Genomic DNA, 25,463 nt, shown 5'->3' with positions numbered 1-25,463 from the left:
TCCAGTTAATGGCAATTGAAATCAAATCTATAACTCCCGTAGTATTCACTCAGAATAAAACAAACCCCAGTAGGTTTCTGGATTCAATAGAGCATATTGAAATGGGCAGCTGGGTGTTCTGGCTGCTAAACTGCTTGCTGAGTTGAAAAGCAAAACCAAAACCCTCTTTGTGGTCTGAGTTAACACTTGAGTGTTAAGAGGCAGTTGCAGGGATCATGGGCAACCGAGGATGTCGCCAACTTCAGGGCTAAGCTCTTGAAGGCTGCTTTCTGTTTTCTCTTACAAAGCACTCTGCACCCTTCTGTCAGATGGGCTCTGAATCCATAAGTCTCCTGCTGCTCATTGTGCTTTTAGTGTTTGGTAGTAACTTTGTATGATGTATGTGCCTCGAGCACTGGCAGTATTAGTGTTGTATAAATGTCAGACTTAAATTGTCCCTTTGTTTTTTCAGACTTTAAGCTTTCTTCTAACAAAGGGAAACAAAATTTATGTGCCTTGTTGACACGTTAATATACACTAGGCAATTAAATCTATGTAAATCAGTAATGTTAGTGTTTTAATGGTTTGGGTAGTGATATACCACCATGATATTAATGGATACTGCTTAATTTGTGAAATGTAGCAATCCCTAGGAAATACTGATGATGTTAAGTCTTAATCCCTCTACTGTGGTTCCTTCAAATAAAAAGTAGGGCATCCAAAATCTCAGGGAAAAGTATGAAGCAGGAATGGTAATACAGAAGGAGAAATAGCCAGCTTATGTTATCTGCGGAATTCAGAATGTTGTTATGTCAAAACCTGCTTTCTGAGGAATTTCCCTTAGTGAGGTATCTATCTGCAACATGACATTAATATTTCTGCACGTAACTGGAATAAGCAGGCAGCTAATGGACTGCAGTGGACTGGTCTGACTAGAGAGGCACTTGTTCTCATGAGCCAAGGCAGCAGAATCTGGCCCCCAGTGTTGTGCCACTGGCTAAGATGCAATGAAAAATAACTACAGCCAAGGAAATACGTCTGAACTAACATATTATTGCTTTTAAGTTATAGAATTGAAAACATATCTTGTGGCAGGTTGAAAAAAGTGGTTTGTGGGTTTGTTTGCCATACTCTGAGGATCAAAGCTTTAAAGGGCGTTCCTGGCATTCAGAGTAGTTCTTTTGTTTTTCCAGCTGGAAAGAAGTGATAAGACTTTTAATGGAGATGTGTTTCTGGGCTGATACCCATTCCTTTTGGCTGTTTGCTTTCACTTGATGAATGGTCTGACACAGAGAGGATAGTAGGATGTATTTTTTGTCCTGTGAACTGAAAGCCAAATAGGAAAGCCATTCAAAGGTTTGTGGATTTAGAGTGCTACAGAAAGATTGAGGTGTCAAGGCTGTAACAGCCTCTATTTTACAGACTTCAAATGAAAAATAATAAAACACAGCACAGAAAAAGTACAATTTTTTGTGGTCCATCCTTGCCAAGCTGAAAACTGGAGTCCTCAGCCTTTAATCTCTGTTGTGGCTAAAGGAGGTGGGTACAAGAGATGCTCAGAGTGGAACTGGGACTAGAGAGTTCCATTCACAGAAAAAAATCCATGTAGTAGGTGAGTTTTAGCAGGCTTAAAAGTCATGCATCATATGACATTCTGTGCTGCAGAATACAGCTGACTGATTTTACTGAACTCTGAATAGGGGCATTTCTTTACAGTTCTGGGGCTCTTCTGCTATGTATTAATGAAACTCTCTGATTTCTGGGGAAGTTTCAAACAAGATACACCAAGTGAACTCTGGGCTTCACTGCAAGCTACATTTTGGAAATGCAGAATCGTCTTTTTCTAGAGCTGAATTTTCATCTAAAAAGTGTGGAGTAAATTACACCAAATGGACTTACTCTTTCAGTACTGTAAAACCATACAAGTAATAAATAATAAGGCTTGTGGCTACTCAGCCCTTCAATTATTTAACTCAGTAAGTATAGGACAGTGAACAGAACCATGATAATGGAAAAGTAAAATTTCTCAGCAAGTGGCAATATTTTAGATTAATTCAGGACAGAGGGAAAAAGCAGCCTGTGCAATTCTCTACAGGAACTTCATGTTCTTTCTTGTCAGAGGCTGCAAGTAAAAGTTAACTACAACAGACCACTGATTTATGCAATCAAAACCCTTGCTGCACTGTGCAAGAGCTATTGAGGAGAGAAAATACCAAGTTAGGAACAAGTGAAAACTCTATGTAAACCCTTCCTTTCTCTCCCACTTTTTGAACATCAAATTATGGTCACAGAAACTACTAATGTAAAGTATTTTTGTGTGCTCTGTTTCAGTAATGTGACCCAGAACACCCACAACTTCTATGATGGAGAAAAGCATGGGAAATTCAGCTGCCCTGGTCCCAGCAGAGCTTGGAGCAGTGTATTCTGTCCTGGCCAGCATCACAGAGATGCTGATGGAGAGGTGGTGTTGGTGCTGACTATAGGAAGGGTGTCAGGGGACTCTCCACCATGAAAATATGGTTGCTGGCATGTCAGTTGCCCAATGGTTAATCTTGGATTAAATAAATGGGTGTATTACTTTTTGAGTAGATGGAAACTGAGTCAAAGCCACTGGTACTGTATTTGGTTGAGACATTCAAAACTGAAAACTGGTGTTTTGCTTTCAGTTTTATTATGCAATTGAAATACTTGGAGTGAATTAGGAAGTTCATGCCTATGTGATTCCAGTGAGTACATCGTTCCTGTGAAATGCAGAAGTGTTATCCTTATTTAAGGAGGGGCAATGAGGCATAAAAGAGCAAGGATTTGCCCCAGGACATACAGAAAGAGAGAAAGAGAAAATAACCATTTAATACAGGGTCCTCAAGCTTGCAGCACCAGTCCATTTGTTGTTTTTTAAAGTGATTCTCTGTGTTAAATATACTTCTAGTATCTAGTGAATTAGTTTTGTAATAAAATTAGTTAAGTAGTAGAACTGAAGAAACAGGGAAAAAAGAGCATTAGGAGGTGATATTTTCCAGGGGTTTAGCTCTAGGAATAATCATTATTATAACATATCAATAATCTAGTCAGTGCTTATTGTAAATGTTAAAGATGGTACAATAGTTGATGGAGTTGAGTATGATTAAGATACTGCATCTACCAAGAAAAAGCAAATTGCTTGGTAATCAGTACTTGTCTAAATAAAAGGTATTTTGATATCTCCAAGAGATAAACCAATAAATTAAGGTAAAAAGAATGAAAGCAATGGCCGGCCTTGGACCCAGGAAAGCAGCAACATCCTGTTCTGTCAGGGTTGTCCTCCAGGAGAGGATCTGGAAGTCTGTTAGGAGAATGATATTGCACTTCATTCTGTTAGTAAAGGCCAAAAGGTAAACCATTTTGCTTTATCTAAGCAAGAACCTTTTCTCAAGCACGTGAAGCAGAGATGTCAACAGTACATCAAGTGTGATCACTGGGAACATCACCCAGAGCAGGCCAATGGGATGGTGCTTTGAGGGAATGCCTCACCCACAGCAAGGAATTAGGGGCTGTGAATTAAGGGCTGCAGGTGGACCACCTTTGAACTCAGCTTCCCACCTTGATCTGGGCACCCGGCTTTGAGGCACCGAGGCAGGGCTGCTGCATGCTGTGGCTTTAAGGCACTGCCAGACAGCAGGTCCTCTCCAGGCTGGAGCACCAGGCAGTGATCCTCTGCTCCGCAGGGCTCGCAGCACTCGCTGCTCTCTGCTTAATAACATTTGGCTGCTTATGAGACATCTGACCTCAGCTCAAAGCTGCCTTCCAGCGCGGCAGAGTTCCACCTGGTGCGGGCAGCAGCTGCCACCATGGCAGCAGTGACGGGCTCCCCTGCCACAAAATCTGCCAAGTCCGGCAAAAAGCACCGCACGGCGAAGCGTCACGCCGGCATCTACACCTACCAGGAGCCACCCCACAGGTAAGAGACTCCCCTCTCTCATGAAGAGAGTCTGCTCTACCTAGCACAGGAGTGGGATCTTGTCTTTTCACTTTCCTTCAGACGGAGCGTGGTAACTTGGAAATGAGCATGAGAAAAATCCCTCTTCTCTCTGTTTTTAGATGTATTTCAAACCTCTTTGGTTCTTTTTATTTTCTCTAAAGTCACGCTTCATGCCGAAACGTCGACACTGTACATAAAGCAGTGTAACTCCAATGAGTTCAGGGCATAGCAGAGTAAGAAATCTCTTTATTCTTTTTCTGCATAATTATAAATTTCCCTTGAATGCCCCTGTGACTGAAGGGACAGGACTGCAGACCAATGAATTGGTGGTCTGATGAAGTATGTCAATTTTCTTACATGGCATAGTTTAGGCTATGATTTGTTTTTAAGTGATTAAAAGGTGTTGTTTTTTCAGCAAAATTGCGGGGAACTTTCCCAATAAGTACATAGCAATACAAATGGGAAACTTCCTGGCTGGTGGCTGTGGCAGTCCTTCAGGTCCCTTCATGTCAGTCAGGGAGAAAGAGTCACAGGGTTTTAGACCTAAGCCTCTGCGAGAATGACTATTGCTGCTGTTTCACAGACTAGCAGGGAATTGCAAGAGCTATAGCTGAGTAAATGTGGTGACAGCGCCAGAAAAGACGATTTAATCATCCACAGAAATCTGTAGCAAAGCACATGAATCTTTTTACAGGGAGGAATAATTCTTGGTGTATGGGGTCCCACGCTGCCACCCCCCTCAGCAGGGAACAGGATCAAAGGGTGACTGCAGTTGAATCATCTCTTCCCCCCATTCTAACAGGAAAATATTTTATCATTGTTACAATCAAAATAAAAGGTGTGATGAATAAATGAATGTTACGTGCTCTTGCTGGTAATGTTTCTACAGCACTTTGTTCCAGAAAAATATACAGAGAGTCTTGCTAGCATGATGTACAAGCTGTATGGCTGGAAATACTCAGAGAGGAAAGACTGGGATTTGTGGTGGGGAGTGGAGATAATTTATAACTGAGGAGAAACTGGTGGGGAGGGAAAGAGGCACATCCTGAAGATGGGGAATACATCCAAATTATTAATCAACTTTAAAACAATACTGTCATGCGAGTTCCCCAGCTCACTGCTCTTATGTTGCTCTAATAGGATGGATCCTGTGCAAATCAACAGTTGGCTGGGAATCTGAATGGGAATAATTTGTTTTGTTTTTCCTCTCGTGGGGTGTGTGCTGGGCTGCCAGCAACTCGGATGACGATATCGGTGAAGAAAAGGCTGAGAGCCATGACCCAGAGCAGATCTTCCAGAACATCCAGTACCAGAAGGAGATTATGTCCAACATCCGCTGCCGGCCGTGGCCGATGAGGCAGAAGCTGAGGGCGCTCAGGTAACGGTGTCTGCACAAAGGTTTTCAAGCTCACTGACTGTGACAGTGCTTGCAGCCTCAGGACTTTTCCAGTGTAAGCTGGAAGGGTTTGTGCACAAAAAAATGATTAAGAGCTGCTAGGAAAGCATGCCATGAGGATGCTCTGAGATCTGAGAGCTGGCTGAAGGCAGCAGCCTCGGGGTGGACAGTCTGTAGGTGAAGTTGTCTCCTGCACGTGCCTGTGGCTCCCTTTAGAGAGTAACAGCATAAAAGAGAGAGCAAGAAATCATGCTTTGTCTATTACCACTAAAACAGTGTGTCAGCTCTTCAGTGATCTAAAGAAAGGCTTTTGATAATGTTCTGTAATACATTTTTAAGCTAAATTGTTTCACTGTGTCCCAAAAAGGAAAACCAGCCCACCGTTTTTAAGGTAATTGCATGGTATGAGAACAGAAGGTGGTCATATCCTCAGGTAACATCTTGGCAGGAAATACAGGATACTTGTAGTTCTTAAAGATATGGTCAGTGTAGACATGTTCCACAGTTTAAGATTGTAGTTATTATATTAATAATTCCAACTTTATAATGAAAGGGTGTGTAACTAACTCTTTGGGCCCCCTGTCCAAACTATGTCAGGTCCTTTACCACATGATCTGTTTGAGGCTTTTTTTTTTTTTTTTATTCCTTTTTATCTGGTAATTTTCTCTTAAAACACTGTAGGGTGCTCAGATGGCCACATAGTCACAAGGAATCCCTACCAGCAGTAAAGCCCTTGTGTAATCTGGGAAGCAAAGAGAGATTTTTCTCTCTTAGGCAGAGTCTGTGACTTGTTGCCTTCCTGCTCATGTTGATGAGATCTCGGTGATCCCCATCCACCTTCTGCTGAGCTCAAAGACTGTGTATGACCAGACGAACATGTACCTCTTTGCATCTCACAAGAGAGATGCCATATCTACTGAAGAGGTGTTAGTATCCACGTGAGATTACCAGACTGTAATGGGGATCTTGTTATTTTACTCATTTGGGTTTTGCCATTTTAAAAGAAACATTTTGAAAAAAGAGGGCAGAGAAACAGGTGAAGAGAAAACTTCCCCTGCAGTCTTTTGTATGCTGAGTTCTCTCAGGCAAAATTCTGAGTGGATTTAAAATATCAGTCAAAACCTCAATAATCAAAGAAAAAAGTTTTACCTGGATGATTGATTGAAGGTTGATGATGAGACAGCCCATGGCTGTATTCCAGAGCATTTGACAACTTCACTGGTTGCTGCTTGTGCAGAATAAGGACCCTAAGTAATGGAATCAACGTAGAATGAACCTCCACCTTCTTGTGCAGGCAGGCGAAGGAGATCGTGCTGAAGTACGAAGGGAGACTCACTAGAACCAGAGGTTACCAAGCTGCTGGTGCAGAGGTACGGGTTGTTTTTCTTAAATCTCAGCTCTTGTCTATACAACATCCATTTGCAGTTCTCATTTACAGAAGCATGTGCTTGCTGTGCCAACTAATTTTGTGTGTCGAGAAATGAATGTCCTTCTACTAACGCAGTATAAACTGTCTTTTCAGAGAGTCTACAAATATTGATGCCTGCTGGAGGGGTAGTGGGATATCAATAAGGCAGTGCAGTATTCTCTGAAGAGCTATTTCAGCAGCCTCTGGGGCCACAGTTCAATAGTTTATTATGAAAAATGTGTCTAGCTTGTGGTTTGGAAGACAATCCTACAATAGCTTGTGGTAAATACATTGTTAAAGAAGGTTTTTGCTTGCATGATACTCAAATATTTGAATCAAATCTTAGCAAATCTACTTACACCATTGAAAATAGACTTTGGCCTGAGTTTTTGGAAATTTATAACATGTAAGAAATTGTATCTAATAAGCAACTAACACAGAAGAGTTCTTTAGTCATCTAAGCAGTCAAGAATATTTTTGTCATCATAATAAATAGACTTTTAATAACTAACTTATCTTAATTCAAAAAGGCAGGGTTGTACCAATAAGCAGTATATCACACATTTTGCTCATATGAACAAGTGAGAGGCTGCACATATATCGGTTGTACTGCAATGCTGGGCCACAGTAGGTTAAAAGTACTACCCTCCAAGGTAGAAAGAGTAAGATTTCTTTGTTCTGTCTTTGCATTTTTGGCAAAAGCAGTGGAAGTGACAAATGCTGTTAAAATAAACACTCATTTTGCCTTTTATGGGAGGGGAATTAGGATGTTATCTAGAAAGAGAAGTGCTAAAGGTCTGCAATACATGTCAGTAAATCACAGATTGAGCTTGGTACTTTTTTCATGTTACTCTTCCTTTACAAAACCAGAAGTTTTCATCTTAGAGTTCACATGTAATACAAGTTTGTGTCTAATCTAATTGCCTCTATTGTATTTGCTTGAAGACATTCAGCACAGGGATATAATTCAGCAGCTAATTAGTACTGCTCATTATGTGTAGAGGATCTGTATTTTTTTCCCAGCACAAATTAGGAAATATGGCCTTTTCATCAGGGCTAAATTCAGCAAATGCAGCAGAATGAGCTGTGGTTTTCCTTTTTTCCTTTTTTTTTTTTTTTTTTTTTTTTGTTTGGAAGAGCTTTGTTTGCACATATTTTCTTAGAAAATAAAATGGTGACCAAGGAGACAAAAATTGCAGCACAGCAAAACAAGCACTACATCATCAAAATTAAGAACTCAGTGGTTGAACATGTGCTAAGAACAAAATGCAGCTGTTAAGTGTATATGTATTTAAATTAGGTTTTTTAATTGTCAAAATATATGCTGCTCACAATTGGATAATCCAATCATGATATTATATATGAAAATCTAAATTAAAATACTTTTTACTGTCTTGACACTAAAAGCAATTTTTTTTTTCAGTTCAATTATTTTACACTTCCTTTGTATTTTTTTTTACATTTTATTTAATGCTAGATGCCTATACTCTGGATTCAGAGAGTACAAATTATCTGTTCAGGTATGTAGCAGGGAGGAAATGTGGTGTTAGCTATCAAATTATAATTTTAACAAATACTACTTTCGCATGACACATTTGTATTCTTTATAAATCTGCATGACAGCTGGCACAAGCTGATGGAGTCCTTTCTCAGCCCAGAGAACTCTGTTTTCAACTAAAAGCAGCAATTCCAGAAATTCCCATGCAAATCATCTGCACTTTCTTTTTTTTGTTAAAATACTTCCCATTCATGCAACTAAATATCCATATCACCATAAAAATTAATTAACTTTGACCAAAGAGATTGATTAAATTTTCAGTAATTAAAATGTTATTTCTTCCTCTTAGGTTTTAGGAGATTAAATTACATGATATAACATTGACACTGCTGCTTCCTAAAATATAGGTGGGATTTTTAATACCTAGCCGTACTAAAAATACTTTATAATTCAACAACTCAAAAACCGTATTGAATTTTGCACAGGTGGATTTTGTTTCTTCTGCCATGGGTGTATGCACACCCCACTGGGTGCAGGAAGATCCTCTGACCGTGCAAAAAATGAAAGTTGAATAAAGACTCTACAAAATATAACCAAGGGTTTTCTGCAGGTGTCGGCTGTAATACAAAGAGCTGAAAATATAGCAGTTAAACGTGCTGCTATTGAATATTCTTCCTCTAAGAAAATTTCCTCTAAGGCACTGTGCTCCTCTTAAATTTGAAGTTAGTGGTCTGTTCATTTGTTTGTCCTAAAAAATCAAATTTATTATGTGTAGTGCAGCAGGATTACCTCATAGATTACCCAGAGGGTAGGTGTCCCAGCAAGAAGGCAAGAGGGAATGGCACCCACTGTCTTCTCTTGGTTCCTTATGGTCTTTATGAGCAAAAGATGTAGATTGGTGGCTCCTCAGAGGTGAATAAAGGGCACTTTGACCCTTCTTTGTTGGCATTTGGCTAATAAACAGAGTCAAGACATCCTCTCCCCCATATGTTTTGTCTAAAACCTATCATGGTTTTACCCCTCTTTACCCACAGATGTGCTCTAAGACCTTAGTCATGAATATTTGTAACAATTCTTGTGGTACAAGATAAGACAAGAGCAAAATACTCTGTTCTTTTTTTTTTTTTTTTAACATGGAGAAGTCATATTTCTCATTTCTCTGCTTTTTTTCTCAGCTTTGGAGGAAGTTTATTCGACTTGCGTATAATTTTGTGGTAATCTTTATTCCTTGGGAAATGAGAATAAAGAAAATTGAAAGTAAGTATAAGGATTTAATGGTATTGAATAGTAAAACACTTGCTAAAATGCTGAGTCTTACGGGTTATTTTTTAATGTACTGAATTAAATAATATTTGGGAGGAAATTAAATGCAAATTTTCAGCAGTGAATGTTTTATTTAAAACTTTGATTTTTCTTCTTCTCTGGGTGCCTTGGAAACTGCACAGTCCTCATTTATGGTCTTAGTTGGGAGGGGGTTAACTTTTGCAGAAGTCATATTTGTTCTGTTGTATTTCTGAAAACACAGCAAGATTAGGTTTTAGTTTATCACAGTCCCTGAGCCAGCATCCTTGGGCCGGCACCCCCACACCTGCCCAGGGTTAAATGTGGCTGTACCACACGTCACCAGCCCTTGAGTCTTTCAATGGACTTGAAAGCAGCCCTTGACGTTCCACCAGGAGTCAGGTCATACCTCTGTGCTCCAGTGGTAAAGGAAAATGGATGCACGAGGTCTCCCAGCTCGGCAGCTTCTTGCACAAATGCTGCTCGTAATTATGAGACGTCTCCAACAGAATTTGTTCGCAATTGTGTTTTCCTCAGTGGCATGTTAATGTTTTCTCTGCTTTGCTGTATTCCCTGTGTGAATAAGAGAGGTTTTTCTGTTGGTCTACTATTCAAATAATACTTCATGGATAAATGATATAAGCTTTTATAGACTGTGTTGCTCAGGTAACTATTTTCTGTGGTTTAAGGTCATTTTGGGTCTGGAGTTGCCTCTTACTTCATTTTCTTGAGATGGCTGTTTGGAATCAATATTGTACTTACCATAATGACAGGAGCATTTGTAGTCTTACCAGAGGTAAGAACATGTTGTTAATATTTACAGAAAAATGCTTAGTGCTGCACTTTCCATGCTGAAGGAAACAAACACCACACTTAAAGTCATGCATCAATTTGTAATGTACAATTTTACATGAATTATTTAAAATAAATTCCCCTATTAAGAGGTTTTTCTCTGCCAAAGGGTAACAGATTTTTGCTATTAGTTTTAGAGACGATATTTTGTCAACATGGTACTAATTCTTTTAGAGAATATGTTTGTATCTGATTACTAAAATAAAGGACCAATTCCTAAAAGCTGTAATTGGTATAGAGTATGTTCAAGCCCTGTTACTGTTATTTACAGGCAGAAAAACATAACATACCTCTCCAGACTCTGGATTATTGTCCATTAGAAAGCATTTAATAGAAGTTCCGAACAGCCACAATTTTTAGTTCTTGCATGAAAGTAAGGCTGTCATTTTCATTTAACATTGTTATTTATTTATAGATATTATTCTGCTTCACCTACCCTGTGCTTTAATAATGTTCTCAAAAAACATGGGAATCTCTGATTTTTCTTTTCACTGCCTAAAGTAGAAGAAAAATTAAATAGCTCCAGTAAAAACAAAAAGTAGAGGGGGGGGGAAAAAAAAGGTGTTCACTTCCATTTTTCACTTTTTCAAAGGAAAAATAATTTAATTCTGAAATACCATTTTGAGATCAAACACTGTCGGATTTAATTTTACTGACATAGTACCACCCGTGCAGGCAGCTCTTGATGGGTTCCACTGTGCAGCCCTGGCTCAGATCTGAGACCTTCTCTCTCTTCCCCAGCTACTGGCCGGAGCACCGTTCGGCAGCACCGTCAGCAAGACCATCCCCAAGGAGCACATTGAATCTGCCCAAGATCTGGACACCATCTGGTCACTGGGGGCAAGACTCAAACCACTCTTTCTTGTTTCACTATTGCTGTTCTCTTGCAATCCTCAGTTACTGCTCTTACTGACAGTCTCTGGTCTTTGCAGGGCTACCTCCAGTACTCTGTTTTGTTTTATGGCTACTACGGTCGTGACAGGAAGATTGGGAAAGCTGGATACAGGCTGCCTCTTGCCTACTTCCTTGTTGGAATGGCAGTGTTTGCTTACAGCTTCATCATTCTTCTCAAAAAGTAAGACCTCCCATCTATTGCTCTTGATAAGCTTGTGTGTTCAGGCAATCAGTGACGGTATTTATACCACTTCCTCTGTATTTATGCTGTAGAGCTCTATTAAAATATTCAAGCCTGCTAGTATCAGGGAGGCAGAATGAGTTTAATTCTAGATTGCTCTTTATCTTGCTATCATTAACTTCACTCTCTGTTCCATTTCCCAGTCTATAAAAGGAGGGCAGTGCAAATGATCATCTGTGTGCTTTGTGTTTGTATAGTGTTACGCCCAACACTCATGGAAAGCCCTTCTGTTCTCCTCTTTTCTGTTATAAATATTGCTATGTCAGAAATTTATGTTTGAAGTGTAGTGCTTTCAGCATTATTATTTCTTTCTATTGAAATACAAATATAAAAATTCCCTCTTAGGTGTAATATCATTTACATTGCTTCAGCAGCTTACTGTCGAAGGGCCCAAAGTAGGAGTTACTTAGCAGAGAGAGCAAAACTGCCATTGCTGACCATGAATCCAGGGATGTGCAATGCTTGGAGAAGGGGCAAGGTCACTCTATCCTCTCCTGATTTGCTTTCTCTTCCCTTCTGGATACCTACTTATTTGGCACTGTGCAATCCAGGGACATTTTAGCGCTGCCTGTAATAACTTTCAGTTTTGAAGTCAAACCTTTTCATTTATTTCTATTCTATCTCCTGGTTTGTGCCAAGGGTCACTGGTAGTCTGACACTGATCTATGCATCTGCAGTTTCTGGATATGATTAGCTCTTCTCCTTCTGACTTAGCTCAGTGATTCTTTCCTTAGCTAAGTACAATTCCCCCTTTAATGTTGTCCTTTCAGATGCCCTTTTTCATAAGCCATTATATTTCATTTCTTACACTTTGCAATATTCTGCCTCCTTGACTACATAAGATGAGTAGGAGGAGTTTTCTTTCTTTTTCCCAAGGTCTGTAAAATAGCATTGGGTTTCTATTTGACAATAACAGAAATTTTGAAGGTGTAAACAATATGGAAAACAAACTGATTTTGTCCATGATCACTAGTTATGCCAAACAAGCTTGTAATTACAGTAACAGCAAACTTAGTGATGCTGTCTTCCAGCTGGATCCTACCTGGAGATTGTAAAACTGAAATATGTGTAAGTCCACAGTTCTAGTGAGATTTATTTGCTTTATTTGTCAGCTATAAAGATTGTAAATATCAAAATGACCTTCCCCGGTGAGTCACGTCTACACTAGATGTAAACTGAAGTTAATGTGCTGAACCTCACCCTGTTTTCTGTTCTTCAGAAAGCTGCCAAAAATGACACTAATTTCTGCAAAGCTTTTGTAGCTCTAAATGAAGAGACATCTGAAAACTCTAAACCAAACCAGTGGTTGTCTTCATGTTCATCTTCACACACCAATAGCAGTTAAATGTTTGTTTGGTTTTTTTTACAGAATGGCAAAGAACTCAAGAATGAGTTTAGCAAGTGCCTCTGATGAAAATTACACTTTCTGTTGGAGATTGTTCTGTGCTTGGGACTATTTGATAGGAAACCCTGAGGCTGCAGAAAGCAAAACTGCTGCCATAGTCAACAGCATTAGGGTGAGCAACTGACCTTCGAATTATTTCAAGTTGATTTGCTTGTTAATCTGTAAGCCTTGTAAGTCCTTTCTCTCACTCCCCTGCACTTTCTTATGGTTTCTGGCATTCATTTACAGATCTGTTTGCCTAGGGGAGGGCTGGCATCACACCTGTGTGCTATTGCAGGCACATTGTACTTGCTGACATTCTGCCCCAGCAAGGCCATTGTGTCCTTCTTTGGGAGAGTTTTATTTAATGCCAATGTATGTGTGACAGGAAATTATATAACTAGAAACAAATTTGCTTGTGATGAAATTTCACTGAGTGTTAGAATCAAATTCATGTTAACAATTGCTTTGACAGGAAAATATACAACTTTAAAAAATGCGTAATTGTTTTTATGCAAAGAGAGTGTGTTATGCCTTAGGGATTCCTTTATAACAGGTGGAGAAGCAGAAACACATCTCATATTTTGCAGGATATTTTTTAAAATGGTAATAAGTCTTATATCTCTCTCTTATGGTTTATAACTTCCTGGACACAAATTATTGCTCTTTATTTTATCAGCTATTATTCAAGCTTCCTAGAGAGGGTCATAGCACCAAGCCTGTTGGAGTTCATCTGTACGATGCTCTTAGGTGGTTGTTTTAAATAGTCCTATGAGCAGCAGGAAGTTGGACTCACTGATCTTTATGGGTCCCTTCCAACTTGAGATATTTTATGATTTTATATTTTATTTCATCTCTCCATAACAAACAGAGAGACATCTTACAGCTCTCTCAATATTAGAAAACTGCTATAAATACAGATGTTTTCCATTTAGAATTTCAGAGCATATGTGGTGTTATCAAAAGTAATTAATTTCCGAAATTTAGTGTATTCTCATTGTCATTGAACAAAATTACTTCAAATTGTGCCAAGGATAAATTAGTAAGCTACGACATTTAGGTATTTCAATGAATGAGGTTAACTTCTGACATTTCTGTATTATGCTAGTAACACCCAGTTTCTATAGGTATATCCTGCAAAAAATCTGGTAGTGTAAACCCCTGGTTATATCCCCCTGAACATGCATGACCAAAAGTGCACGAGTATTTGCTTACTGTGTATTTGTTTCTCAGAAAGCTCCTTCAGTATTTAAGCTTACATATGACTGCTACAAAGCAATGAGGACAAGGAGGTATTTCTCTGCTTGCACTTCCAGGATGTGATGTTTTTTATTGATATGCCTTAATTTCTGTGAAAGATATGTGCATTATTTCTGCTGGATATTATTAAAATGATAATGCTGTGTTTCTTTCAAGGAAGCTATACTGGAAGAGCAGGAAAAGAAGAAAAGCAAAAACTTGTATGTATATGAGATCAGAGGTACTTTTCAAAGCACTGTTTCGATGCAGATATCAGTGCTAATCTGCTTGTCTCAGACTTCTAAACCATGTTAGAAATGACCCCTGGTGTCGTAAGACAACCTACTGTGTTGGTTGTATTTTTCTTTTTTTCTAGGGCAGTGACTATAACCTTAAGAATTATTGCAAATATCCTTGTGCTTCTCTCACTTGCTGGAAGTATTTACATCATCTACTTCGTCGTGGATCGATCCCAAAAGTTAGAGCGCATCAAAAAGGAATTGACTCTATGGGAAAAAAATGAGGTACACTGGCTTTATGCCACCTCTGTGGTAGAAGCAGGATTACTGTCTCGGGGCTGTCTGTAGCAAGAGTGCACATAGGTGTAAATCACAAGAGATGAGCCAGGAGAAATGAGGAATGAGTGGGTAGGGTGGTGCTTACCTGGATCTGTCTTCACTCCCTTGCTCCCTTCGCTCTGCAGACAAGTGTTAGTGGAGCTGAAGTGGGCAGGGGGAGGCTGCAGATCCTCATTTCACAGAGACTGCAATTCTAGCAGGTCCCTATTTTGTGAGGACAAAACTTAAACTCTCCTGTCACTTACAATTCTGCTTTTGCACCCATAATTGAGCTGAGCAAACGCTGGGCTGCTGGACCAGAAAGGAACTGACTTTGACAACAGGGGATTCCGGCTGGGGGATACCAAATGTTGTGTGAATATTTCCATTCAGAAATGGAGAGTAGGAATGATTGGGTATGGAGAAGCCACTCATTCATTTCAGAGGAAGACTCTGGCTTCATATTTCCTATATATTAGGTTTTTATTTCAATTAATAAAGTAGAACTTTAAAGCTACAATATCTAGAGTAAAGACTCCTGAGTGGTATTCCAAATCTATAACTTTGGATCATAACTACTCTTATTACTAATGTTAATAACAGATTTTTAAAGCATATCCTCCAAGAAGAGCAATCACCAAAGCATGTGCCTCAGCAGTATTTCAATCAGCACCCAAGGTTCCACAGAGGTTCCACATGAAAAGCTACAAAAATGCTGCATATTTCTGTTCTGTAGGTAAGCGTGGTTGTGTCACTGATCACAATGATTGCACCCTCTGCTTTTGAACTTGTGGCAGCTCTGGAGATGTATCATCCAAGGACCACTCTTCGCTTCCAGCTTGCCAGGTATGGGCATTATGAAGTGTAGAAATATTTGGGGAGAAAGGGAGGAAGAGACAAGGTATATTCTGGTCACATATTTTGGTCCAGCCAAACCAGAGAATGTATGAGAATTCCATGGGATAACAATACTGATAACCTGTATTTTATTCTGTTTGCAGGGTTCTTGTTCTATACCTGGGAAACCTCTACAGTTTAATCATTGCACTCCTGGATAAAGTGGACAGTATGAGTGTCACTGTAAGTTTAACTTGGAGTTTTCTGATGTATAAAGCTAGCAGACTTCATAGATAGAATTCCATTTATTGTGATTTATATGAAGTCAGATGACAATTTATTTGAAATTGATTAAAATATATTACAGTTCAATAGGACTGTAACATTAAGTTTAGTAATTTACTTACGGTTTTTTAAATTAGTTTTTTAGGATAGGTGGATCCATTTGACTGCTAATATAACAAGATAAATAGATTTCTGTGCACAGCTGAACAATTAAAAAAAAAATAAATCTATCACTTTAGGGCCAAATATTTCTAGCTACCTAAAATCAGATTTCAGTCCTGTCCTTACAAGTTCCATCTGATTCTGTGCACTGACAGCTACTTAACAGTCACCTAACTGCTGCTGGAAAATATGTGAAAGAAATGTGTGTAGAAGAGACAGACATCTGCACCTATGTAGAGTTAAAAATTAGCTTTGGGGACATTTATTATTTCAGGTCTCCAGCGTTAACAGCAATGCAAGTAATTCTACCACCTCCTTAGCAACCAAAACTCTTTCTAAAGATGACAATTTAACTATTCCTAATCTACAAATTAAGAGAAGCAGCATTGTCACACTGGAAGAGCATCGCACTCAAGACTTGATGGTCTCTGAATCACTGGTTAACAAAACAAGTTCCTTTAACACCCAGAACCCACAGGATCAGTGCTGGGAGACATATGTTGGTCAAGTACGTAACTGTTGTATTATGTCATCAGCTTATTCCTAATCCATATTTGACAAAAAATTAAAGTCATGTTGTGCTGTGTTCAGTTTTAGAGCTCTTCTTCGTATAAAGTCCAGAATTCAGCTAATTTAGCTAAGGATTGTGTAGAACGAGTAAAGGCTGTGCTAAGTCATAGGCCATGGATACAAGCTTGGATTTTGTTTGATATCTACAGTATGTTTAGTGTTATACAAATGTTCTTTTGCCAGGTTTTTGTCTCTGTCTTCAGCTCTGCACAGGCAGACCTGTATAGATGCATGATATGAATCCTATTTTAGTAGGATATGTCCTACTAACTCATACAGAGAAACATGACTATAAAAACATATAAGCAACAACATGCACCCTGTGCAGATTCAGGTTACTGCCTCAATATGTGGAGATGCAGACCCAAAACAAGCACAAGATTGTGCTCTTAGTCATTTCTACAATATCTCTGAAGTCTCTATTCATTCTGCCTCAGTAAATCACTAGAGAATCAAGTGCTTTTCGCTCCTTCAGAGGAAGAGAAGACAAGAACAAAAGGTTTCAAAATACCATCAATTTGTAGGAAAGGGGCCAGTTGGGTGGCAGTGCCATGTTCCCATAGCGGGGTGAAGAAAATCTGCAGATTTAATATGACACTTTTTGCTTTCCTTTGTGTTAAGGGTATATTATACCCTTTGTGTTAAGGGTATATTATTTGTGGCCTTTATTTTGAATGACTGTCAGGGGCACTAACACACAGAGAGAGAAATTTTAACCACACAAAATGCAAAAGGTGTAATCTGAGGCTCTGGTCTCTTTCAGTCACACTCATGTCTAGGCCACTGGGTTAAGAATGATGCTGGTGTGTTTTTGATTTGCTGAGCTCCTTGTTTCAGTGAGCATATTAAAGGTCTTGTTTGAGTGTTGGGAGAAAAAGACCTCTCCTAGTTTTATTAGCCTGACTTCTATTCTCATACACCCCTCTTCCTCTTGTACAGTCTCATAGGAAATAGAGGGGTTTGAATGTTTTTTTCCCCAGAATGGGCTAGTAATGTTTGGAACTGAACCTTTTCTATTTAATTTTATATTTTGAAAGCTCAATTAAATATAGGATAACCACATGCCTTTCTAAGCCCTAGACAGCTGTCTTTTACGGCTTGATGATCCTATGCCATTGGGGTTTGGGTTTGTATGAGTAATAGGATTTTTCTCAATGTGAAGCACTTAGCAAGTATATATTGCAACAGTCAGTTTAATAAAGGACTTGGTGAAATAGAAAAATCATCCTGTTCTAGTTTCACTCGATAAATTTTCAGAACAGTCATTAAAAAGAAAGTTTGATACCATCATAACCAGAGTTTTATTGCTGCAAGCAATAGAAGGCACCCTGGAAGCTTGATTATATTTATTCTCTTTGCCAGAACAAAGATAAGTAAGGGAAAAGCTTAAAAGTAATATATTCAATTTATATATTCAATTCATATCTTATCAGAATACTGAGCTGAGCCAAAAATACAAGTACAAATGCAAAAGAGCCATATGCAGTCCATTTGCCTTCAGAATGACTCAGTATGTGTGAACAATGTGTATTTCAGGAGATGCTAAAGCTTTCAATTATCGACATGATTTTCACAGTCGCAAGCATCCTGCTGATTGATTTTTTCCGTGGACTGTGTGTCCGATATTTAAGTGACTGCTGGTGCTGGGATCTAGAAAGCAAGTTTGTAAGTACAGTCCTTATTTTATCAAACTAAGGTGCTGAAGATGGATGGGCTCCTTTCCTCAGTACTGAATATCCTTGAAGTCTTGGCACAAATGAATAATTTCTTGGTAGCACACATCTATAAAGGCACAGCTCACACTGAGTTTAAATTGGAGGGCACAGGGTAAATGCTGAGACTGAATGTTTTTTTCTCAAGCCTACTCCCATGTCTCTGGTGCATTTTCCCAAAATGAGATCATGGAGCAATACCAGAGTCAAAGGTGAGACAGAGGGCGTGGAGTTGCTCCCTACTCTTTTCTGTAGCTGTAACATCTATTTGTAACAGTGGTCCAAGAAACCACAACCAACAACAAGCAGCCCTTTAAGAAAACTACAGTGAGTAATACTTGGTTAGCAAGAAGCTGTTGTTATGGAAGGCTGAGGAGTGTTCTTTGTCCTTAACTAAAGAAGCGAAGTAAACTAGAGAAGAATTAGTTCATTTAATCCCTGGCTGCAGAGTTGGTTTTGCTGTGTTCCCACTGCCTGCCAAAAGTTGGTAGTTGATCTGGATGTTTCAGGCTATGTGCTATCTGCAAACTAATTCAGTTAAATGCTTCAAATAAATGTTTTGAAAACAAGATAAAGACAGAGGTATTCATCTTACACTGTGTTTCTTATAGCCAGAATATGGAGAATTCAAAATTGCAGAGAATGTATTGCATTTGGTCTACAACCAAGGAATGATCTGGTATGTAGTCCTTAAGTGATTTTTCTTGTTCTCTGCTGTCTGATTGCTAAGTCAATCTGATGATTTCAATGAAACCTATTCAAGTAGGATATTGGTAATGTGGTCTTTTACATAGCAGATTATCTATTAACAGTGAGATGTTGTTTTCCTGTTGGGGTGTCTTCTTTTTTTAGTGTGTTGTGTTGCCATTCAAATGGTTTCTGGCAACACTGAGCACTGACATGACATTATTTTTGCAGGATGGGAGCTTTCTTTTCACCTTGCTTACCAGCATTCAATGTTCTCAAGTTGATTGGACTCATGTATCTCAGGAGCTGGGCTGTGCTAACGTGCAATGTACCACATCAGCAGGTTTTCAGAGCATCTCGGTGAGTCAGAATGACAACTAAAGACAGGGAATAAATCAAATGCAGACAATGGAAATGTGCATATGAATCAAATTAAGGAGATTTTTAGCTCTGAAAGTTGACAGTCAAATTTCACAGTAATACTGATAGCAAAGGTCTGTGGAAAAAAAGAGCTACTGAGAGACTGGAGGTCTTGTAAAGCAGGGTAGTTGAAGATATGCAAGAACTGAAAAATATGTCAGGGAATATTCCTAGACAGCTATATATGGCCTGACATAAATGCTTTATTTCCATACAAATATGCTCGAGTACAATAACCTAGATGTGTTAGCTGTTCCAAGTCCTATTTTTTCATGTTTCCCTCCTTGAAAGCTGTGAAGTAGATCCACTTTTGTCTGTTGCATCACACAACAGTTTTCCCCATTTTTCTTTTATCATGATGAATATCTTAATTGTTTACTCAAAATGAAAATAATTTAGGGCATCTTTAATTCTTAAGAATCCACTATTTCTGATGTGTTTGGAAGATGGATCAGTTTCTGCCAATGTTCTTTTTCTCCCCCAACACAACTGGACAGTAAGATCAGTTTTTATCAGAGGGTGCAGTAAACAGTTCTCTGGCTGCCACAGCAGTATCTGGAAAGCACCGTAAATAGGATTTTGATCATTAAGAGTCTGTTTATACCAGCTCTGTCCAGACTTTCTAATTATAGCAGAATGATTTTATTGTTTCAGAAATGTAGATCTTGATAGGTAGATACAGACTTGAACCTCTTAAGTTGCCTCTGTTTTTCTCTCTGATTAGTATAATCTGAAACTTTATGCACCTTCTTGCAGGTCCAATAATTTCTACTTGGCCATGTTGCTGTTTATGTTGTTCTTATGCATGTTACCAACAATTTTTGCTATTGCCCGCTATAAGCCATCTTTAAGCTGTGGTCCCTTCAGGTAAGTTAGAACAGACTAATGAAAACTGCAAAGATTCTTTTTCCCCCTCTCACAATAAATGCCTTTCAGCTGCCAATGTTTTACAGTTTAAGGTGTAATAACATGAATTTGTCAATGTTCTGAGTGTATTTGCTTTATAGACACAGTTCAGTTATGTTTGCTCGGTGGCACATTGCATTGCATTATGTAATCTCCCACACATCACTGTCTTGTGTCTCAATTCAAGCACCCTCCAAGCTTCGTGAATGCTTTTGTGCTTTGGAAAAAACATTGTTTAAAAGCAACTAATGAACAAGTTGCTTTTATTTTTTTAAATTTTCTTCCTTTTCACTATAGTGTTCCAAAGTAGTTTTGGATGAAACTTCTTGTTTATTCGGTGCAACATTGCTTAACAAATGTACCTAGGATTACTTACAACCTAATTTTACCTTTTTCCCCCCACCACCTCTTTTAGTGGTCAAGAAAAAATATATGATATCGTTTCTGAAACAATTCAAAATGATTTTCCCACGTGGTTCAACACAGTGATTACTTACATCAGCAGTCCTGTGGTTGTCCTCCCTGCACTACTACTTTTATTGTAAGTACTCTGGTTTTCACAGGTGGGTTAAATTGATTGTATTAAAACTGGCCCTATCTCTAGAGAGTCAAATGTTGATACTGAGGAACAAACACTGCATTTTTGCAATTTTATTAAGCATATGTGAAGAAAAAATCGAACACCTCACTGAATATATGGTGTATGGATCAGACAGGAATAAGAGTGTGTTAAAGACTGTTACTGCATTATCAAGAGGAATTTCTTGTTTTGGGATACTGTTGTAGAGTAAGCTCACTATATTGTGTCAAGGCTTGCAGTGCTGCTTTTTCCAGGAAGTTAAGTTTGCTTTCAAGAGTTCCTCAGAAATAATTTTTCCATTTCCTCATGGTCTTCAGTTCAGTTTATGACAGTGAACAGGGCTTAGTCTGTCATTTAAAGAAGCTACTCAGTCATCCTGATTTCTGACAAGATAAATCAATTATGACTGTCTGCTCTTAAGTGTTAATTTAATATAGCTTGCTGCAGACCCTCCAGTGGAAGTCTTTTCTTACTTAGATTCTAAATAATTGTTCCTAGCTGGGAATTAATATCAACTTTGAGATGTTTGAAATTCACTTTGCTTCTGTGAAATCTCTTTTGTCTTGCATATACCTTTGTACCATTTTTCTCCCTGTAAACTAAAGACGAAGGCAGAGTTTGTTCTACCAGTGGGCTTTTCAAACAAATGAGAAAGATCAAGTCAACACTTCCTATTTGTAACTTTTTTCCTCTAATATCCTGGTCATGTAAATATGAACATATTTACAAATTTAAATAAATCTATTGACTGCTTCAAACTGATGGCAAAGCACATATGTAAATATTTGTGGTATGAAGTCTATGAGACTACTTCATCTGAAAGCCAATGTAATCCATTATGTCAGGCCATAATCTGCCAGGATCTGATCTCAGCTGTGCCAGGGTAAACAAGGTGTTATTTCAGTTAGCCAACAAAATTACATTGGTATGAGTGTGCAAGCTCAGCCATAATTCTGGTGTCTCTGTTCTGTAACCTTGGACTGGGGAATAAAACATAAGACAATATTTAACAAAATTATGTCCAGAATTAAAAAAAAAAAATAAATAAATCTAGAGATACACCCAGGGTTACATGGACAATGAAAAGAGCTGTAAAAAACACAGGTGAAATTAGAACTGCTGCTAAATCTATTTTCAGTGTCATTTATTTCTTTTATGTGTTTGCTTGAAAGAAGGCTGTGATCAATTATCGTATAAGAAAATGATATAGAGCAACAACTGAACCTGTACATCATTTTGATGACCTATAAACCCTCAAAAGGGAAACTGTCAAGAATGTTTGAAGTGACTAATATCACCCCTTTCACTTCTAGCATGCTAATCTACTACCTACAAAGTATTGCAAGATCATTAAAATTCACCAACAATCAACTGAGAATGAAGATCCAAGCAGTAAGTACAGTGCAAAGCAATTTTACATGTAATTTGGTGGGTCTTCAGCAGAGTTCAAGCCTAATTAAATCCCTAAAGTCAATTCCAGCATTTCATAATGTAAAACCAATCCTTTATGTTTCATCTTTACAGAGAAGTGGATTTACTCTCTAATCCATAATAATTTACTGCTTCTCATTCTTCTGAATGTATTTTAGGAAAGAACTGAAGATAAGAAAAAGGTGGTTCAGATGGCAGTAGGTAAGTAGATGAGCTTTAGAAATGCCACTATTAGTTAAGCATTTGTATGCAAAACCATTTTGATTTCTCATACATGTAGGGAGCTATAATTACATTTTAAAAACTGGATTGTGTATGTCAAGAACTAGATCAGGTATCTTGAAAAGAGGTAATGGCTTGTTGCCCAATTTGGAATCCTACAGTGCAACATCCAGTGTTTTTTCTGTGTCCCCAATACTCCACCTATCATGTACTTCAGTATGAGGATCCACTCCTTTATCATTATGTCTCCCACTGTGGCACCAGTTTCTCTTTTCTGAACACAGTGGTTTCTCTTGGCATTGGATCCCTGACTGAAGGAGGAATTTGTGCCATTGCATTTACACAGCAGCTTCTAAATGTAGAGACCTGGATAGTTCCTGTAATAATTTCTATTCTCTAGCCAGAATCCAAAATCTGGATATTAATGACAAGAGACCAGACCAAGACAATGATATCAGCCAGGAGTCTTCTGTTCGGTCCTCAACTCCCCGAAAGAATGGCAGTGTCTTGAACTTTGAATCTCCTGTGAGCAAAGGCAGCAGAATACAAACCATTTCCCAGTCTGTGCCCCAAACTGTGCCCTCAACTGATGTTGCAAGACCTGTCAACGCAACTCCCACAACTTCAACCTCTTTAACGCCAGCTCCCTCCATAACAAGTGTACAGAAACCAAGAAATGATCATATCACAAACAGGTAAGTCTGCTTTGGTTTTGAAATGGCATTTATTCCAGCAGCTCCATGACTACGTGTGTTTATTGACAAAATAGCTGTGTTTATTTACCAAATAGCTGTGCATTCAGTCTGTTTGGAGCTGTTAGCTGAGAAATTTTTTAAAAGCGGATTAATTCAGGGATACTGTTCATATTGCTGGTGACACCACCTTCTTAACACTGACTTGAGATGGGATTATAAACATTTTGAAATTACGTAATTGATGGAGTTTACACATACCTTGAGCAAATGTAAATACTAAGCTTCCCCTCAGGCACATAATTAAAATAGTTTGTGTGGGATACTGTTTCCAAGAACAAGACAAACACAGTAAGAGTAAAGAAACTCTGTGCAGGTCTAGTTGTAGAGCAATCAGTTTAGGACATCAGCCGATGGATGCTTTAAGCTACCTGCTGTGTTTTTTTCCAAATGATCAGATAAAAAATAGTTCTCAGAATAATAAGAAAACAGAAAGGGAATGTAACATGAGAGGTCAATTGCCTGCTGCCTTTTCCCAGGGAAGAACAAATATACCTCCTAATTTCTAGGGTATGTTTCTCAAAATGGTTCTAAAAATTTGGAACAGTGGAAATATGACAATCTCCGGTCTTTCAACCTAGTGTTTGACTTCCAGAGCAACGAATTTTTTATATGTTTTAATTACGTTAATTGATAAGTATTTCAGTATTTTCTTTCTTTTTTTTTTCCTTCCTAAAGATACCCAGGTGTTGTGCATAGGAGCACAAGTGAACTCTGCAAAACAAAGTCCTGTACACCAATGGCTTTCAAAAAGCACACTGAAGATATTCATTCTGAGCCTCTCTTCAGAAAAGCCATTCGGCAGGTAAATCCAGATGCCCTTGGGGCAGGGGCTCCTGTTTTTGTGGAATGCAGACCATATGCTACCAGGTATTTTCTGGTTAATGAAAATGAGCCCCGCAAAAAATCGCTCCGTTCTACCTCCCGACTCCAAAGGCATTTCAGAAAGGAGGAATCAGGAGACATTATTGAGTTGTATCCACGCCACGTCAGAAGATACGTGGTTCGAACACCATACGAGATGTATTCCTCTCATCCCAGTGAAGATGACGAAGATGAGGAAGAATTTGGGAGAGAATTAATGAGCAGATCTCACCGCCCTCGCTCTCTGTCTGATCTTCGCCCAGCACCACAGTTTTACATCGGGGAACATGCTGCCAGAGTGCATTGCAAATCCTGGGATGATGGTTTTGAGCTGGACCTGGACAGGCCTCCATACGCTTACAAAAAAGTACACCTGAACTATCCTGAGCCCCGTGTGAAACCAAAATCAAAGCAAAAACAGGAGCAATCCCTAACAGAATCTGATTCCATTTCCATTGAGTCCAGCAGTGATCCACAGAACAGCAGCAATGACCAGTACATCCAGGTCATTCACAGCAAGGACAAGTATCCAAAACCTGGAACAAAACTCACCAAAAAGAAATCAAAAAACAGTGATCTAAGTATGTCTGAGCCTAATGAACTGATATGCTCAAATGTCTGAGAAAGTGCCCCAACCTTTTTGTGTTTTCAACAGGTGTATGTGCATTTGTTGAACTTACTCTTTGAGGTCTACCAGAGTAATTGTGACAATTAGTAGTCTTTGTAACAACCTGTATGCAACCACTCGAGGTGAAAAACGCATAGTTAGCCTTGTGTTTTACTGTACCTTGCTTTAATATCACAACTGACTTGTTGCAAATTTTGTAAGAGAAAAATATTCCAAGTTGTTCCTTACTGTTATGCTGTTAAAAAACCAAAATATCTACCTACTGGAAAATCAGAAGCTGTGTATCCGGGGCACTTGCTTTAAACCAGTACAAAAATACATGAGATGAGGTTTTCTCTATCTGACACGGTCACAGCTAAAGATGCTTCCACTGAATAAATTCAGCTGGGAATCAGCTTCCCACAAATGGAGTTACTACTTAGAGTATGACATCTTCACGTGCCTTATTTGAACATACTGCGGCTCGAACAAATCAGGGAGAAAAAAGTTAATTAGAGCAAATAGTGAGGTTTTTACAAGGCCCTGAATAATAATCTCTGGGTAATGGAGTTATTTGATCATAGCAACGCGTGCCTGCCTTCTAGATTAACATGTAGATCCTCTGTTAACTTTCCGGTGAAACTCAGCCCAGCCCGATAAGCTTCTCAAGAGTGGAAAACTTTCGACCCATGGCCTTTAAAAAACTCGCTTCATTACTCCTAATTAAATTCTAAATTCTAT

General features: G+C 38.7%; 1 protein-coding gene across 1 annotated transcript; it reads left to right on the top strand.

The window, feature by feature from the left end:
• The first annotated feature begins 3,791 nt into the window (after positions 1 to 3,791).
• Positions 3,792 to 25,143, top strand: TMC3 (transmembrane channel like 3). Its single transcript, XM_027644673.1, has 22 exons — positions 3,792 to 3,916; positions 5,172 to 5,315; positions 6,628 to 6,703; positions 9,415 to 9,496; positions 10,210 to 10,316; positions 11,114 to 11,212; positions 11,305 to 11,447; positions 12,877 to 13,024; positions 14,308 to 14,351; positions 14,507 to 14,654; positions 15,424 to 15,533; positions 15,689 to 15,767; positions 16,246 to 16,479; positions 18,078 to 18,206; positions 18,865 to 18,932; positions 19,172 to 19,300; positions 20,117 to 20,227; positions 20,682 to 20,807; positions 22,160 to 22,238; positions 22,436 to 22,478; positions 22,900 to 23,194; positions 23,930 to 25,143. Exons 1-22 carry the CDS (start codon positions 3,807 to 3,809, stop codon positions 24,735 to 24,737), a joined length of 3,312 nt encoding a protein of 1,103 aa, XP_027500474.1. The 5' UTR covers positions 3,792 to 3,806; the 3' UTR covers positions 24,738 to 25,143.
• The last annotated feature ends 320 nt before the right edge of the window (positions 25,144 to 25,463 follow it).

The sequence above is a fragment of the Corapipo altera genome, unplaced genomic scaffold (genome assembly GCF_003945725.1).
Source record: "Corapipo altera isolate COAL_440 unplaced genomic scaffold, ASM394572v1 50, whole genome shotgun sequence".
NCBI classification, from domain to species: domain Eukaryota; kingdom Metazoa; phylum Chordata; class Aves; order Passeriformes; family Pipridae; genus Corapipo; species Corapipo altera.
Note: the sequence above shows the minus strand (reverse complement) of the source record. Positions and strands in the feature narration are given on the sequence as shown.

What these genes read in the sequence shown, in the direction of transcription:
- TMC3 (XM_027644673.1), top strand. Translation starts at nt 3,807, where the DNA reads ATGGCAGCAGTGACGGGCTCCCCTGCCACAAAATCTGCCAAGTCCGGC. An exon ending in AAGAAGAAAAGCAAAAACTT is followed by an intron (nt 14,352 to 14,506) that starts GTATGTATATGA and finishes CTTTTTTTCTAG; the next exon opens with GGCAGTGACTATAACCTTAA. An exon ending in CCTGCACTACTACTTTTATT is followed by an intron (nt 20,808 to 22,159) that starts GTAAGTACTCTG and finishes TTTCACTTCTAG; the next exon opens with CATGCTAATCTACTACCTAC.